The sequence below is a fragment of the Alosa sapidissima genome, chromosome 4, assembly GCF_018492685.1.
Source record: "Alosa sapidissima isolate fAloSap1 chromosome 4, fAloSap1.pri, whole genome shotgun sequence".
NCBI lineage: Eukaryota > Metazoa > Chordata > Actinopteri > Clupeiformes > Clupeidae > Alosa > Alosa sapidissima.
This window is the reverse complement of record NC_055960.1, coordinates 7,130,938-7,148,228: the sequence shown is the minus strand read 5'-3', so window position 1 is coordinate 7,148,228 and position 17,291 is coordinate 7,130,938. Positions and strand designations below refer to the sequence as shown.

At 42.1% G+C, this 17,291-nt stretch overlaps 2 protein-coding genes across 5 annotated transcripts; one reads left to right on the top strand and one right to left on the bottom strand.

Moving 5' to 3' along the window:
* The first annotated feature begins 1,452 nt into the window (after positions 1-1,452).
* Positions 1,453-9,136, top strand: tespa1 (thymocyte expressed, positive selection associated 1). 2 transcript variants are annotated; one of them, XM_042090875.1, is made up of 12 exons: positions 1,453-1,759; positions 2,099-2,263; positions 2,746-2,788; positions 3,718-3,770; positions 3,981-4,037; positions 4,616-4,652; positions 4,758-4,814; positions 4,941-5,036; positions 5,199-5,407; positions 5,565-6,748; positions 6,990-7,077; positions 7,553-9,136. In XM_042090875.1, the coding sequence occupies exons 2-12, from the start codon at positions 2,119-2,121 to the stop codon at positions 7,624-7,626; spliced, it is 2,043 nt and encodes a 680-aa protein (XP_041946809.1). In that variant the 5' UTR covers positions 1,453-1,759; positions 2,099-2,118; the 3' UTR covers positions 7,627-9,136. The 2 variants fall into 2 exon arrangements, with proteins under 2 accessions (XP_041946809.1, XP_041946808.1); XM_042090874.1 differs by having other exon boundaries at positions 2,737-2,788.
* On the bottom strand, positions 9,031-15,785 carry tarbp2 (TAR (HIV) RNA binding protein 2). 3 transcript variants are annotated; one of them, XM_042090906.1, is made up of 8 exons: positions 15,528-15,785; positions 14,799-15,101; positions 14,617-14,686; positions 13,867-13,984; positions 13,224-13,351; positions 12,247-12,439; positions 10,217-10,363; positions 9,031-10,077 (listed from the first exon to the last, which is right to left on the bottom strand). In XM_042090906.1, the coding sequence occupies exons 1-8, from the start codon at positions 15,578-15,580 to the stop codon at positions 10,070-10,072; spliced, it is 1,020 nt and encodes a 339-aa protein (XP_041946840.1). In that variant the 5' UTR covers positions 15,581-15,785; the 3' UTR covers positions 9,031-10,069. The 3 variants fall into 3 exon arrangements, with proteins under 3 accessions (XP_041946840.1, XP_041946838.1, XP_041946839.1); XM_042090904.1 differs by having other exon boundaries at positions 9,031-10,363; XM_042090905.1 differs by having other exon boundaries at positions 9,031-10,363; positions 12,247-12,436.
* Between the last annotated feature and the right edge of the window lie 1,506 nt (positions 15,786-17,291).

The window sequence follows — 17,291 nt, the reverse complement described above, 5'->3', positions numbered from 1 at the left end:
AAAAGCATGACATCTAGCTGCAAAGCAGATAAAATAAAAGTTCTATTAAGGTGCATTCTGCACAGGACAGTATTCACATGGTTATCTGATGAATGTAAAGAGGAACTTGATGTTTTGGGCCAGAATATTTATTTTGTCTAATCTTTCAAGTCTTCATAAAACTACAGGTCAAACATAAAAAATAGGCCTAAGTGAAACAAAGAGTTCTGTAAAAAGTACTAAACTCATTAATGATGTGCTATATAAACAATTACAAAAATATACTTACAACCATTAGCATAACTGAATGACTAAAAATAAAACTTTGCTATGCTACTCTTGTTTGAAGGAAACAAATAGCCTAGGTCAAATGTAACAAGCTTGTCTCCAAGAATTACATTATTTATAACAGGAACATAATACACCGGCCTATATGAGAAGAACATTCACAATGTGTTATGTACCGCTGTTATGTAAGGTTTCTAACATACTATATGATGGAAGTTATAATATACGCAGAGACGGTTGATCTTTGGTATAAGTATAAGTATACTCCTTTGATCCAGTGAGGGAAATTTGGTCACTGCATTTACAATCCGTGAATTAGTGAAACACACTCAGCACCCACACAGTGAGGTGAAGCACACACTAATCCTGGCGCAGTGAGATGCCTGCAACAACAGCAACGCTCGAGGAGCAGTGAGGGGTTAGGTGCCTTGCTCAAGGGCACTTTACTTGGACTAGGCCACGGCTAACCAGTAGGTCTTCGGCTGTGTTTTTTTGGGGCACTCGAACCATTCCTTCTCATCATGCATCGGCAGTCCAGACATAAAACATTTAAAAGATTCGGTTTAGGAAGGTCAGTGGCCCCAGTGTACCATCCTCAAGGTTTTGGGACCATAAAGGTTGTGAATTATATTATGGAAAGTCTGACACCTAGTGGTGACTGAAGAGCATGTAAACGAAATTACTTGAGAAAAATGTATTAGGCTAATAAGCACCATAAAAATTATACATTATTGACTTGTTTCATTTTCATAGGATACAAGGATACAAGGAAGTTTATTGTCACATTATATAGTTACTGGATGTAAGAAATGCAGTAAAATTATGTCTGGTGTCAGCCTATTTGTGCATAGCTGAACAAACTAACTTTAATCACCCATCAAGACTCATCCACTCTATTCACTGTCAGCGCAAAAGGCTATTTGAAACTGTATGGACAAAATATAGGCTACGTTCACGTCCACATAACACTTGACTTGACTATCACCTCCTCCGAATGCTCATGATGACTGTTTGCAAGCGAATATCAACCACGTAGGCTATTACTTTTTTCTTCCGACAACAGGTGTAATTTTTCCTAAAGCTATGAACTATAGGCAGGGTCAGTCATTGCGCTGCTAATACTGAGGAGGCGTCATATCTCTCCAACAAGACCTAAAATGATAACCGACACTGGAACATCACTACATGGGCTGCACAGGTTCAGGATATTACACGCTAGGTGCTAGTGCTGTTTCAGTTCTGTCTTCTGATCGCAGCATCATTTCCTCCTTGGTTCTTCATGTAGCCTAACGGCAATAGCACGCAGTCTGTCAAAAGCGCAGACACGAAACTTTGCGTTGGCGGCGAACAATGCTCTAAAATGGGGATCCTCGGGAGCGTACATGTACAAATAGAGGGAACACTCAAGGATGCCTCGTTGCATAATCAATATCGGATACCTGAGCGGTGAATAGTGCTTAATTTGAATGATAGGCAAACCGGCATAGTGAAGGTATGTTATGGACGTGAATCTCGCATCAGTTCGTGACTGGTTAGGCTTATAAATAAGTTGGTCTTTTCGTATGTCTCAACAGTGTTTGGCTTTTCATATGTATGATTATCGGTCATAAAAAACGGATTTTCACTGTTTGAAGTTAATAGCCTTCGACTGTGAAGTCGAAGTAAATTGCTGCTGAACACCAGCCTAACATTCTTCCTGAACTTAAAAAATGTTTAGCATATGGGTCGAGGTTATTTATTCATTTATTTCAAATGTATCATTCCATTCATACGACCAGTGAGGTTCTTAAAGGTTGGCCAGAACGTGTAAAGGTATCAACTTTTTCTCCAGTTCGCTATTTTCTGGACCCAATGGAGACGCCGTCCCCAAATGTCAGGCGTCATGCCTGGGTGCACAGCAGCTGGCTTACCCTGGAGGAGACGGAACATCAGACCCCGTACCCAGCAACCACAGACCTGCACCTGTCCACCCAGGAGGATGATGTTTTTTTGGGAGGTCAGTGACATTTTCAAACCAAATCTCCAGTGTGGCCGTGCCGACCACAGAGAAGTAGCAGGAACTACAATAAACGGATTATTAGGTCGTTTTGAGGAAGGGAATATGAGCTTACACATAAGCCCTTCTTACACACCTGCTGAATGCTTTACTTTGAGAAAAATAATTTCCTCATTCATTTTCTTTGGGAAATCTTTGAGTGAGAGCGAGAAGTCTAAAGTTACAATAGCAAAACAAAAACAACAGCAATAGGCTACAGGCCAATAAACCAAGAAATGAAACATAAATAGCCTAGACCACGCAGCCTCAAAGACAGCACAAATGTTATGTAACTAGTGCAGATTGACACTGCAGCATAGCAGAAACCACCTTAGGGAAAAAGCTGACAATAATAAGTGTTTAGTATGTAAGCAGAGGTACAGTACACATCTGCACGTTCACTCTCTTTGTCTCTGCATGGTGTGTCTTTTGAGTTTCCACAGGATGTGCTACAGGAAAGATTGAAACCTGGCTTCAAGGTTGTGGGTAAGTATAATTGTGTATTGTATTGTGTATATTTGTGTGTGTGTGTGTGTGTGTGTGTGTGTGTTTGTGTGTAGAGACACCTGCTCTGTCTGTGTAGACTTGAGGAGTGGCATAATGTGTTTGTTGGCGGCAGAGCATTAAAAACAGATGAATGGAAAAAAAACAAGACTAGAGATTTGAATCTAGTGAAGTTAATGATAAGTTAAATGTGAATTAAAATAGACTGATTTTCCCAAAAGAGGGACCAAATACATGGATTCAGTTACAGTTAAATAATACAATGTTTTCTCTACTCAGGACATTTCTTTTGTATTGCCTGAAGATATATTAAGATATAATAAGCTTGGGAAAGCCATGTAAAAATAGCATGTTACTTTCTTGCTGTAATATTTATGTAGTCCAAATATGAGTGCACTCACATAATGACCATTTGATAGAGTGGCTATAAGGATATTCTTATTCTAAGTGAGTCTTGCAATTATCCATTAGAAGATTTAACATTGTACAAATACAATTTCTGTCATATTGCTGTGTCTAATGGAGGGCCATGGTATGGTATGATGTCACTGACTAAAATGCTATTGCCCCTGCTATAACAATAAGTCAACCCCAAGACAGCAGGCAAACGGCAGCAAAGATGTTTATTTTTCGCCTTCAGAAATCAGTCATTCAAAACTATCTTGTGATGATACCCAGAGTTGTCATGTGCTGAGATAGGATAGCAGTATTTATGTAAAGATGGGAGGCTGGAGCAGAACACTGCAGTGTCTGACGTGGTGCTTTGTGGGTATTTTTATCCCAGTGACTGGCCCTATGCCCACTGTCTACCCACAGGCACACGCAACAATTCAGAGCTGATAATGTGTACTTAGTGGTTGCTGACTTAATGGTAGCTATTTTTTTATCACAAACACATTAACCCTTCACAGGCCAGCCACTGGACTAGAGGAGGCGAGAGCTGACCCTGCTCACTTAACTTTGGGTAAGTCCTCCTAAAGCAAACAGAAAACCGTTGCAACCCCGTTGCTTTGTTAGGCTTGAGAGCAAGGGTGTAAGGTTTTGGCTGAATGCATCTCTGATCATGGAAAGTGCTGACCTTTGCTACATTTGCTTTTGTTATCTCACCCTTGTTGTCAAGTTAGTCTAGATTCTCACCCATGTTTAGTGATAATGCTCCTCTTACCTCCCCCAGAGTCTTTACTGAAAACATGTAACAGTTTTGAAGATGACCTGAGTCTAGGAGCTGAGGGTAAGTGAAGGAAAGTAAACTTAGACAGAGGAAACAAAACAGGAAAGACTGTTATGGGAAGAGGTGGGACTGTGTGTGACCAGCGCACTTATTTCTCTGTTTACGTGTGGGAATTTGTCCAGGTTCCAGTAAACAAAATGTAATTTTTTTTTAATACAAAATGATTCAGAAATATGAGTGCTTAAGAGAATAACCACATAAAGGATGCAATGATAAAGCATTTCAACAATTGTCACTTCATATTGCCAGGGCATGAAGCCAAAGCAGGAGACTGTACATGGTGGCTACAGCCCTTCTCCCAGCCTATTTCCATTGCAGCACACAGTTCTATTGCATTAAAAACAATGGCCTCTTTGTAGCATCAAAAGCCTACACCTCTTCCTTGAGTGACATCCTTGTGGATTTAAATCAGATAAAACTTATCTGTAAAACCATGTGTCTGAAAAGATGGATCCGTTGCCACTGACAGCATATGTTTGACATGAGTATTAGAAGGGCGGAATGAATTGTAATGGAAATGCAAATGATTGTTAAGCTGGGTGAAGGTGTGTCTCAGACTAGTCTTTCTTTCTGCCTAGCCACTGTGTTGCATGATGTGGCCAGACCATCAGTGGGGTGAGAGGAAATGTTGCTTGTCTTATACAAAATTCAGATGTTTTGCATGTGCACACTGTCCCTCACTCACATGGCTTTGTTGTTGGCTGTGTGTTGCATCACCAGGTGCCGTCCTGTGCTCCTGCCCCCTCCAAAATCACGTCAGAAAAAATTTACCACGAGGTTATTACCAGTGTCCATTTTGCAAATCCACACTAATGATTAAATGCTGTAATTGTTGTGCAATAGCATGTAACTTTGCTGTGGCAACCGGACAACCTAGTTTTGAGAATGTGAATGTTTTCACAGCACACCGCAGCAGAGGCTTAGTCTTCCACTCTTTAATATGGGCCAGAGCATGGCCTCCAGCTGCCTGTCCTCCACCACCAGTAAAACGGCCTCAAGGTAAACACATACCTAACATACCTGACTCCTCCTGCCTGTATCTGTCCTAATAATGTCACTGTTGACATAAATCTCTCCATCTTCTCCACTCCCTCCACCCCCACCTCTCACACACACATTCTCTCTCTCTCTCTCTCTCTCTCATACACACACACACATTAGTATCTCGGAGGTTCTTCAGATGTGCACAGAGGATGCGGAGGAAACGCTGTACCAGCTGGGCTTTGGCTGTGATGAGCCCCAGGTCACGGCGCGGATTCCTTCCCGTTTCTTCAACTTCCCCTCCCAACTGCGCGGCATCAATTTCCGCCTCTTCTTGGAGTCACAGCTCCGTCGGGTCAGTCAAGAGGACCCAAACCTGTCACTTGCTAGTGAGTGGATTATCATACCATGTCTTTTGTATTCTGCCCTTATATCGTGTCTGGCAAGCCTTATGGTTTGTGCCTTTATGTTCTGGCTATTGTTATGTATTTTAGTTATGAAACACTGAATGGTCTTTCTTCCTCTCTCTCTCTCTCTCCGGTGCAGGTCGTTTCAGGCAAGTGGAGGTGCTGACAGCGATGGCCAATGCCTTTTACTCCCTTTATTCCCATGTGTCCAGGACTCCCCTCCAGAAACTCGCGCCCCCCGAATTCAGCTTTTCCCCTGCGGCTGAAAAGCGGATCGGGGTGCGCTTCTTCGGCAGTGTCCGCAGCGAGCCTCGCTCACCCGTGGAGAGGCTCAAGGACACCGTTTCGAAAATGTGCCTCTTTGCTGGCTCTCGTACCTCCGACTCCACATCACCACACAACTCACCCAGGAAGCGGGGCAGTATCCCCGAAATACCGACCCAGTTGATAAACACAGACACAAAGGCTCCAGGACACTCAGAACTTGAAGGGGGAAACTGTGCAGGGCTTGCAGAAAACAATATGGGACATGTCACTAAAGTAAACCCTAATATAGAAAGAGGAGCAGGCAAGGGATCAGAAAGGAGGACTTCTGAGGATATGACTCCTCAAACAGGTCTTGACAGCACTGAGCACTCAAGCACATTGTTATCAGGTTCAAGGAAGATCTCTCAAGACTCGGTTAATAACTGCAGGGTGAGGCTCACATTTTCTGATCCTGGCCAAAACCAGAGTGCTGTTGATGACGCAAACATTCCAGAAAATTCCAAAAGGCCAGTAACCCTCAACCTCCAGTCGCATGCCTTGTTTCAGGCTCCCATGGCCCTTGTGCCTAAGGTGACTCATGACATTATCTGCCCTCCGATTGTAGAGGAGGTGCACCAAGCACCTTACTGCAGTCCACTGGACTTCAAAACCTCAGTGCCCCATAAGTGCTTTGGAGGACAGCCAATTTCAGACATCTCCATCACAACTTCACCCTCAGAACTGAACGAACAGACAGTTCATTGCAACTTACAAGAAGGTGAACCCACAAATATCCCTAAAACCTGTTCTGAACGTCATTCGGTGGATGGCGAGCCGTCTGCACCATCATCTCATCCCAGCAGGAGCAGTCATGTGTCCCCATGTCAGATACTGGTGACAGGCTGGGAAGGTGAAGCCATGCACGGGGACACAGCAGAAGATCCTCCCTTCAGTGCCGTCTCTGCTCAATCTCAGACACTGCTCTCAAACCGGAGGTACCTAAGCCCCCTCAAGGGTGCAGAGCAGGCTCGACTCATCCACGAACCCAAGCACGCCAATTCCTTTGAACTAGAAGAGGTATGTACCATGCTCCTTCATCTACAGTTGAGTCATCCAGCTCAACAACTGCCCGCCTCCACAGAGGCAACGAATGCCTGTGCTTCTGTGCTGTTGCCTTGTTCTGATGGAAGTGATAACTGTGAAGACAAGCGCTAGTTTTGCTATCCGCCCCCTCTCAGTGTTCTCAATAGTTCCCATCCATGACTCATGATGAATAAATGGATTGAAGTATAAGTAGAAAGTTGTTGTTTTTGAACAGGTTCACAGTGCTGGGGAAGATGATGTTGGACAATCCGACCTCGGGACACGTGCCTCCTTATCCCTCCCGGCTATTGGTCAGAACAATAGTGAGTTGATTTTAGCTAGAGCTTGCTTTTATCTGAAGCCAAGTATGGAACCATTCTTTTAAAAAAGAAATGAAACAATTATAATAGTTCAGGCTGTGTTAAGAGGCCACAACACCTCGTCAGAAGAACTTTGCTCTTAAACTTTCTCAGCATTACCACAGCGTAGCATAAGCAGTGGCTTCCCAGAAGTTTCAAAGCAACAGTAAAAGATGAAGTGAATGTTGGGTGGTGCTGTGCTGTGCGATCATCACTTTTTGAGCTGCTAAGGCGTTGGTGTGAACAGGCTTCTCATCTTGATTATCTCTGTCAGTGGTGGGAAACCTCACGACAGGAAGGGAGATAAGCTGGCGCAGCATTTGGCCTATCTGCAAACGGCACAGGCAGTCACAACGACAAAGTGCTAGAAATGCATTTGCTATGCTGTACACTCATGTAACCACCACTGTGTCTTGACTTTCCTGTGTCTGTACTCTAGGCTTGCCGAGGGGGGAGAGTTTCCAGTCAGACAGCAGTGGCTATGCCGAGGATGACTTGCACCTTCTGGCTTAGGAATCCTCTCAACCAGATTGTCCCTCTGTTTCATGAATGGGCCTGTGTGTACTGTAACAACACGTTACTAGCTTTTAAGTGTACTTCAAACCTTGACCTCTGCAGAGAATTTACATGTAAGCGTAATTTATTTGTAAAGTATACAAATTAGGCCACAATGGGCATTGTTTATGCACTGTTTATCAAGCAGAGGACTAGGATACTGTAATATTTGCATTGCCATTGTCTTGACCTTTACAAGTAGAAGAGGATCAGGATGATGAATTTTTTGATTGCTTAAACACAAAAATGTGAAGAAACCCAGCTTGTGAATTTTTAAACTCAAACCACTACACAGTTGTTTGTGAAACATTAAACACACGTCCCTACTTTAGATACAGAAATCTAACAAAATGCCACTTCTTTGCCATTTCAAGATACTGCCTTTCAGAACTCACCTTTCAGACCTAAGCACCGTCTTAAACAGAAATGAAAGTAGCCAACATTGCAGTGAGAGGAAGAATTGGGATGACAGGGGGTGCCCATAGCAGTAGATGGGTAGGGAGTAATCGGAGTACCCAGAAGCCCATAGCAGTATGGGTAGTTAGTAATCTGGGTACCCAGAAGCCCATAGCAGTATGGGTAGTTAGTAATCTGGGTACCCAGAAGCTCGCATGCTGAACCAACAGGTAGGGAGAGGAAAATGATTGTGGAGGTAGGTGCTGGAAGCACTTTCACTGTAGTACGTTCTCTTTAGAATGTTCTGCTACGGTTTCATTTGGCAAAGCATCTGCAGCATTCTGATACTCTTGTCTAGGGTTGTGTTAATGGTGTGTAGTGTTTTGAAACAAGTGGGCTTGGTTTTCAAAATTGTGCTGAAACAATCAAAACAAAAACCTGAAGACTTGCAAAGAGGCTGCTTTGTTTTCGCATGGCCTTACAGTGTTGCGTATGTGTATGGCCGCTACTCTATGGCCCATACACGTGGCACGGGTGTAGTTACCTGCGGCATCATTTGAGAGAGTTCCAGTGTGCTGGTTTCCTGGCTAAGCTCTCATTAACAAATACAGGGTCCATGGAAACCTGCATGTTGCACTAAATTATGTGTATATAGTTTTCCATTTGAGTGTGTGATATGTTTAATAACGCAATGGCTAGCCACAGTCCTGTGCTTGTGACGATACTGTAGTGCACGCTATCTGAACTCGAGAAACAGGGACAGTGACACTGCAGATCCTTTGTGATGTGAGCTGAGCCAGCTGAATGCATTCCCTCGACTGCAAATTACCGTCATCTTTCCTGCCTTTCAAAAATGCTACTGAAAGTCCTTTGTGTTGTGTATGATGTGTTGATTTAAAAATAAATTGCATTAATTTATATTACAGAGAACTTACTTGCATCAAGCACACATTAAATCAAGAGAAGTGTATTTAAAAGACTTTATTAAATTTATTTTTTGAAAATGTTGTAAAGCAGACAGGTGTTAGACTGCTATAATGTATTACAGTAAATAAAATCCAACAAAACATTATTTGTACAATTGAGAATGCATTCATTTCTCCATTTCCCAGTTTCTCTCTATGTATTGCCCATTTCCAGAAATGGTGACTAATAAAAATTCAGAAAATATCTCAAAGAGTCACAACAGGGAGCCTTCTCTTTTTAATCCCATGGATTCTACTGGGACATCTGCCAGTAATGACACTAATTTGTTACATAACACATACTTTGTAGTCGAGTTGATGTCTAGTAATTTTTTTGGCAGCTGAAAATGCACATTATGTGCATCTTCCTGAGGTGATCATAAAAGCATAGTTTTAGCACATCATGTTTGGAGCATCATTTTAAATTTGGGTACAGGACAGAAATATTAAGTCTAACAATTATTAAAACTGGGCTTGTTCTTAAAAGGTAATTAGTTCTGTCAGTCACCAACTCTGATTATAACTAAAACAAAAATGAACACTAGCAGTTTGTCCAATTACCCTTGTAATCTAGAGAGTGGATAGGTCACATTTCTAAAAATGCCAGTGATCAGATTGGCTAATTATTTCATGTCATGGTTAAAAAGGCCACTGCAGTTTAAGAGCACAATTTAGAAACATGTTAATGGCTAAAAGCTAAACACACTAGACATATATAGACAATTTAAACATCAATTGTTAAAATAAGTGGGGAATTGCAAGATAAACAATAAGAACATGGGACTCTCAATAGTAATAACATTTGCTAGTGCAGCACATAGTTCAATAGGACAAGTGCAACTAGACTTTAAAATGAATATAATGCACTGCCACATTATATCAAAGTTTAACTACACTATATGCTAAATCTAGATGGAGGAGAATTGTTCAATTTTGTAATCCATAGGGTGGCTCTACAGCTCTCAAATGAGATCTTGCATCAGGGGGAAACGTTGGAGTAACATCACTGGGAGTCACAGAATCCCACACAAACCCTCACTTCACAGAACTGAGGACATAAACAAGATTTGGAGAAGGTCACCTTAACCATTTCTAACAACAGCCCCTTCAAATAGAGGGGGTAGAGAAAAAGGGAAAGAAAGAAAAAAAGTGTGAGGTCTCGTCAGCAGAACAGGGTCATTTCCCACCTGCCATGATTTTGAGGTACTGAAGTGCATTGTGGGCAGCGTTTGCCCGGGCGGCATCCAGGCTGGGGGCGAAGCCGTGGCACACGGTTATGGGCTGGGTGGAGAGCTCCACCAGACACTGGCACAGGCCACTCAGACTGCGCTCCTCTGAGTGAGTGAGAGAGAAAGAAAGAAAGAAAGAAAGAAAGAAAGAAAGAAAGAAAGAAAGAAAATCAAATGATTTTAAAAGTCACAGAAAATCTGCTGAGACTAGAATTAAACCATGAATTAATTTAGACCCATTCCATACTGGTTATTGATGTACAAAGCTTAAAGCTTTTAGCTACAATAATGCCACCTAGTGTTGAAATTGGTTATATTGCTGCAACGTCTGACATCAAGCACATAAATCATAGCCTACATTTACTAACTTTGATTAGGTTAGACAGACATTCATCCTACATCTTTATTGAACATTTTCAAAACAGGAACACAAAACCTACAGTGAAGTAGACTACGATATATGAAAGAATAAAAAGCGAACTAGCATATACATTGCTTGGGACTTCACTTCATCTACATTACTCAGAAAAGAGTCAAATCATCAAATACATATCTGAATGGGAGGCATCTGATATCTTAAGTACCTAAACCACTAAGCCAGCTGATCTGGGAGAACTCTTTTTTTGTATAGCCTACATTTGATCTTTCCTGCTGAAAGATGACCAGACTGCTTAGACTTGAGAGGGGCCATGGGCAGAAACTTCTCTCTTATTAAATCACTGTGGCATCTGAGCATCCAGAGTGTGCAGTCTTCCTCTGGTTTTCATATCACGTATCCTGTGACCAGCACCTCGCAAAGTTCCAAGATTCGGTGTGCATTTACTTTTTCAACACACAGACTGCTTTTATCACCACAGATATTTAGTTACCTCGGCAAGATCTGGGCAGGCAGTTAAGTAGCCAAGTGAATGTGAACTACTCGTTAACTACAAACTCCCCGGAGAATACAGGCCTATATCACACAAGGCATATTTTTTTACACCCTTTCCATGAGTACAAATATAGATGTTTGAGAAAACACGAATATAAAGAGTTTCATTTAAATGCTTTCAGAACCTCTCTGAGAATGTTGCTACTAAATATTAATAGTAATTTCACACAGAAAGACAAAAATAGGCCTACATCTTGAACAAACCAACCCAAGCCAGACTGGCTCCATTTTATCCCCGGAGATAGGGTGGGAAAATATGACTAATCGCAGACTTTAAAGTTTGCGGCTGGGTCTCGGCCCTGGATCCTACCCCCGAAATAGCCTCTGGCATCCCACTTAAGGATGGCATTGGGCAGATAATTTGGTGGTTGATTTACAGACTGCGCTTGAGATTCATGGGGCCGACCACAGCCACTCCACTTACATATTTGCAATAAGTATGACGAAATTAGATAGGCAGCCACCAACCGCATATTTCCGACAGAGGTGATTAATTAGTGATGCAAAACTACAGTGTAGAGTTTCAGCAAAGCCTTTCCAGAGCTGAAATGATAAAATATATGTTCACTTGCCATACTAAATCTGAACTTTATATCGAATTTAATTCGGACCCTCCTGAGATGAGATTAATCAGTACAGTGACACAGAAAAGGTCCACCTTTTCCACAGCTAGGTAAGACTAGAGCTAGGAGGTGGTAAGGACTTTAGTATACCATGGTTTGGACTTGACTAGGGGTGGATAAGGATGTATTTTTGTGTCCATTACAAAGTTTTTGCACACATCATCCAAAATATCCAATTAGAACAACTTTCAAATACCTTTTCCAGATGCAATTGTGGATTAGTAGGGGTCAATAAAGGCGTGTTTGTTTGTCCATTACAAAGTGTTTGCACACATCATTCAAAAACACTCTCGAAAAACAAGTCTCAAAACTTTTTTGGTGCGGTTACAAGCAGCTGCTGTCAGGCGATGTTTCATGGTATTGGCAATAAAGCACTGACTTGACTTGACCTAGAGCGTGATAGAGGAGCAGCTTGCGGGCGAGGCGAGGCTTACCCAGGTCCAGGTAGCTGACGTCAAAGCGTTGCTCCTCCGACAGGTCGTGTAGCAGGGAGCAAAAGTTGGCGGTGGAGCTGGCCGTGGCCAGTGGGTGGCTGCGCAGCTGCAGGATCTTCTCGCCGGCCGAGTTGCGGAGCGAGTCCCAGGTGCAGCCAAAGCCCTTGCACTTCCCACCCTCCAAACGGTGCTGCTGGAGCACAAGCACAAGGACACAGTGAGAAGAGATGCAGCAGCAGTGGCCATGTCAGTTTAATGCCATATCAGCATCAAAGACTAGGTCATGGCAAAAAAGGTCTAATAAAACAATATAAATTAGAGATTAAAAACAAACAAACAAATATAATTACATAAACAACACAAACAATATAGTATAAGTATATATACTCTTTTGATCCCGTGAGGGAAATTTGGTCTCTGCATTTATCCCAATCTTTAAATCTACATTTGATATACCGGTACATTCCAGAATTTGAGAAGAGATACAGTGCTGTCCTACCCAGAGGTTATGATTATTACCTCTAAGCTCACGGCCCTCAGCAAGTCTATATTCATTTATACAGCGCCTTTCAGTCAAAGCCACAATACAAGTGGCTTCACAACAACACCAATACTGAGTATAAGAGACAGGGCAGAACTAGAAAGACCAGTAAGGCACAACAGAGTGGCTTTATGAGTTTGTGTTTCTGTAGATAGTATCAAGAATCATGACATGTCATTTTTCACTGTACTGAATGACTTGCATCTAACATGTTCGTTGTACTGTTTCCTCTACAAACAGGAAGATGTATCAACCATCCTGCAAACAGTAAGACAGCTGAATTTATATGTGTGTGTACACATGGACCAGTACCAAACAGTCGCCATAGGCCCACATTCTCAACTTCATTAACATAATGTAGTTGCACTGATGTGCTAAATAGCATAAAAGAAAGCAAGCAGTAGCTACAACATGACCATGAGGTAAACTTTCCCACCATAGTGAAGGTATCGTCCTCCGCCTCAGCTTCATGGCTGCTGCGCAGATCCACTGGCACGTCATGGATCCTGGAGAGCATCTTTGCTGCTGCGTTGCGCTTGGCAAGCTTCTTGGATGTACCACTGCCTATTAGTTTTTAAACAAATGTTTCACAAGAATAAATTACTTTCCGTTTTTAAAAAAAATGTGTCTCTGTGCTTTAAAATACCATTATGGGCCCTAATTTATATCGTGGGCAAGTACAAAGTAAACCAACAAGCAGGTTCTTACGTGTGAACTACAGCCACCATTGTGGCATGTGAGAGGATTGAAGTGACTCATCAATGTTGCGGTTAAGGTCCTGCCCATGGTGTTAAATTAGGAAATTGATTTTACTTAGTTATTAAATTAGCTTTAGTTAGACTTTTGGACTTGCCCATCATTCAAATTAGCACCCTGTATCCATCAGCTATTCATTATAACACTGCTGGGCATCAATTCTGCAACCAATACAGACATTACAATATCAACAAAACCCTTTTATAGACTCGACTGTTATACAAAGTGATATGGATGACTTGGGCATTGGTCTTATTGTGCCTTAAGGGGGAAGTCTTTGAAGCATGATTGCAACAGGTGATTCTGCACCCACTCAACATTACCGATTTCAACAAATCTCTCCACGCGGCAGGTCATGGTGAACTCTTTACGATGGGCAGGCCCGGACTCCTGTGTCACCGTGTACTCAGGCAAACGCCAGCCTTTCTGCACCACAAGCTCCTACCAGGAGAATGTGGGAACAGATAGAGGGACAAAAACTAGACAGTGAAGAGTGTGAAAGGAAAACTCAGGCAATTTTTCACATAGATCTCTGTTCCTCGAAGTCACCTGTACCTGTATCGGTACGGGGGGAAAAAAACAAAACAAATCGGTGCTACCTAGCTCGAGCTGCTGCAGCCAACAGCCAGAGTAGCCAGGCAGCTAGTGCTACACTCTGGGAGGGGCATCTTCAAAATCATGCCCCCATAATGTTGCACTGTAGCTGCCTGGCTGCTCTAGCTGTTAGCTGCAGCAACTCGAGCTGGGTAGCACCGATTTGTTTCGTTTTGCGTACTGACAGTACTCTGTGACCTCTATGTGAAGTCTTCTTCAAGAAGAGTGGGGAGCTGAAATGGGTTCTCCATCTTCAACAGAAATAATATGAAGAACAGCCATGTGATGTAGGGGAGAGTAAATGTAGGGGTCACATAGCATAATAGGGGTTTTGTCACTTGTTGCCGATATTGAAACATAGGCATTCAACATGAAGGATTAAAATTAAATAACAAACACCAGAGAAAGAGAGAGTAACTCCTATGTTTGATTCTAATGTCTAATGTCAGAATGAACTAATGTCAGACATATTTGATCACCTGTAGCGCTCCTACTGGATTGCACTCGACTTGCTGAGTAGAGCTGGTTGACTTCATTTCTGCTGGGATGCTACAAGAAAATACATAAATTAAGAGACAGATAATCTTTTTTTTTTCTTTTCTTATGAACACACTGGCCTCTCAGGGCCACCATAGGACACTATATTGATACCAGATTTTACCATTCTCCATCTAAAGACATGTCGACTCCAGCAAAACTCTCTACTCCAGCGACTCCCCCTATTCCCCCTTTAAGCATTTTGAGGGCTGCCTCGGCGGCTTTGTGCTTTGCGGCCTTCTTGCTGGGCCCTTGGCCGGTGCAGCTGATGTCGCCCACGGAGACGCGGAAGGTGAAGTTAGGCTGATGGGCCTGGCCCTCGGCCTTCAGGAGGTCATACACCGGGGTCTTGCCTATCCGCGTTCCATACTCCTGCAGCAGACTGATCGGCGTCTTCCCGGGGTTCACAGCCAGCATTTGCTCAATACTAACAGCAGAAAAGGTAAGTCAGCTGTCAAACATAAAATCACGTGGCTCTCGATACAAAATTCAGGCGCGCTAATCTTTTCAGTATTGCTGAGGACTCGGTCAAAATGTGGGCAGCTGCTAAGACATTGTTACATAGCTGATGTTCACTTCAACAATTAAATTGGAGCTAAAGATGTAGCTGGGCCAGAGCACTGACGCTAACATGCTAGTTATATCTCGTTTTACTGAGCTCCAGGCAATGGTAGCTGTTACAATAGCTAGCATTACCAAAACCACAGTGGCAGTGATGCTATGAATTGACAACACTGTCGGCATCACCCTCTCATTCACTTAAGGAACACAAAAGCTAGGCCGAAGTAATCGTTGACTAATACCTGTCAACATGTACGCTATTCTAAGGGTTGCGAGGGATAGACCATGTTACCTGGAACACCCAGAGTTTCTCTTGCAGTTGCCCGGGCTTTTCTCGTCGCTCATTCCCCACTAACAGAGACAAAGCCAGTCGGTTTCGGATTGCAAACTCCCCCCCCCAAAAAGAAAATTAAAATCCCTAGATGTCATTAATGGCCCCTCAAGCCGAGGAGGCAGCGACATAAGGAGACTGCGACCTCCTTTCGCAGTCCCTCTGCAATGGCAGTGTATTGGAAATATTTCTCTATGGGAAACATTTCCTAGTTTCGAGCAACTTCCGTCGCTGGTTCTGACGTCATAATTCTTGAGGTTGGCTGATCCCAGAGCCATATTATAGCTCTGACTGATCCTACCCAGAGCCATATAAAGGTACCTTTATATGGCTCTGATCCTACCTATAGATCCTACTAATTATTGTGTTTTCATAGATATTGTCAGTGCAGTAATGAAATAACAAATTAGTAAATGTACATGTACATTTATTTATAAAGCACTTTATCATACAGAATGGTCATTCAATGTGCTTTACATGTTATGACACAAGATTAATCAATATTATACATATTTACATATAATATATGTAAAAAAGCAACATAAACAGCAATGTAAAGACAAATTCATATTATTTAAACTATGACATGAAAAAAAAAAAAAAAACTCAATTTACAACTCTCAAACCAAAAATCAACAGATTAATCAAAGGCAGTAGAAAATAATAGAGATTTGCATTTCTTTTTAAAACAAACAACTGTTGGAGCAGATCTGATCTCCATAGGGAGTTAATTCCTGCAGTGTGAAAATGTAATTTCACCCTGTTTAGTTTTGACCCTGCGCTACCAGCAGACCAGCGTCAGTAGATCTACAATATATTTTAGGCCCAGGCCATTTAGTGCCTTATAGACAATAAGTAGCACTTTAAATTCAATTCTAGACCTATAACTGGGAGCCAGTGTAAAGACCTGATGATTGGGGGGATGTGAACTCTTTTCTTTCTTGCTGGTGCATTTTGAATTAGTTGGAGTTGTGGACTTTTGGGGGAGGCCAGTGAGGAGAGCGTTGCAATAATCAACCCTGCAGGAGGATCAAGTAAGTAGGGATATTGGCTCTCTGATCACAGAAATGATTTCCCCCCTAAATTTTTCATAGTAGGCTATCATTTCAGATAAGCATATTAGTCTAATTTACTTTAGACAATATTGCTATTGTTTTTTTTTTATATCTTTCTTTCGTTGTTTTTTTTATATTGTTTAGGCTACATAACAATTAAAACATTAGTGAGGCTAGCCTATAATGTGAGTGAGGGAGGCCTATTATTTTGTTTATTCAATTGGGCTAAATAATACACTTGGAGAAAGTACATAGGAATTACAAGTCAGTGGCTTGTTTAAATGTAATGGCCCAACCATTTTTTTCCATGTCAGTGTAATTCTTTTTCGAGGATTTCCATTGGTCTATCCATTAGGCTACTCAACTGAATTCTTCCTACAAATCTGATGCCTAAATTCATGGGCAAGTGTTGACAAATCCATGAAATGCTATGATCTAGTTTACCTGAAGGGGGCAGAATTTAGTTATACTTGCTTTGGGTTTTGGTGCCTTATACATTCACTTCTGTCAGTGGTTTTCAAACTGAGGTGTGGGATCCCCTGGGGGTTCGCAAACATTATCAGAGAGATCATGGAATGATAATCTGTCAGAATTAAAGAGAACTTAAATAAAAATTCTAGACTTTGGTTTTAAACCTGTGCTTTACAGTAGCTCTAGATGAAGGCCTCCA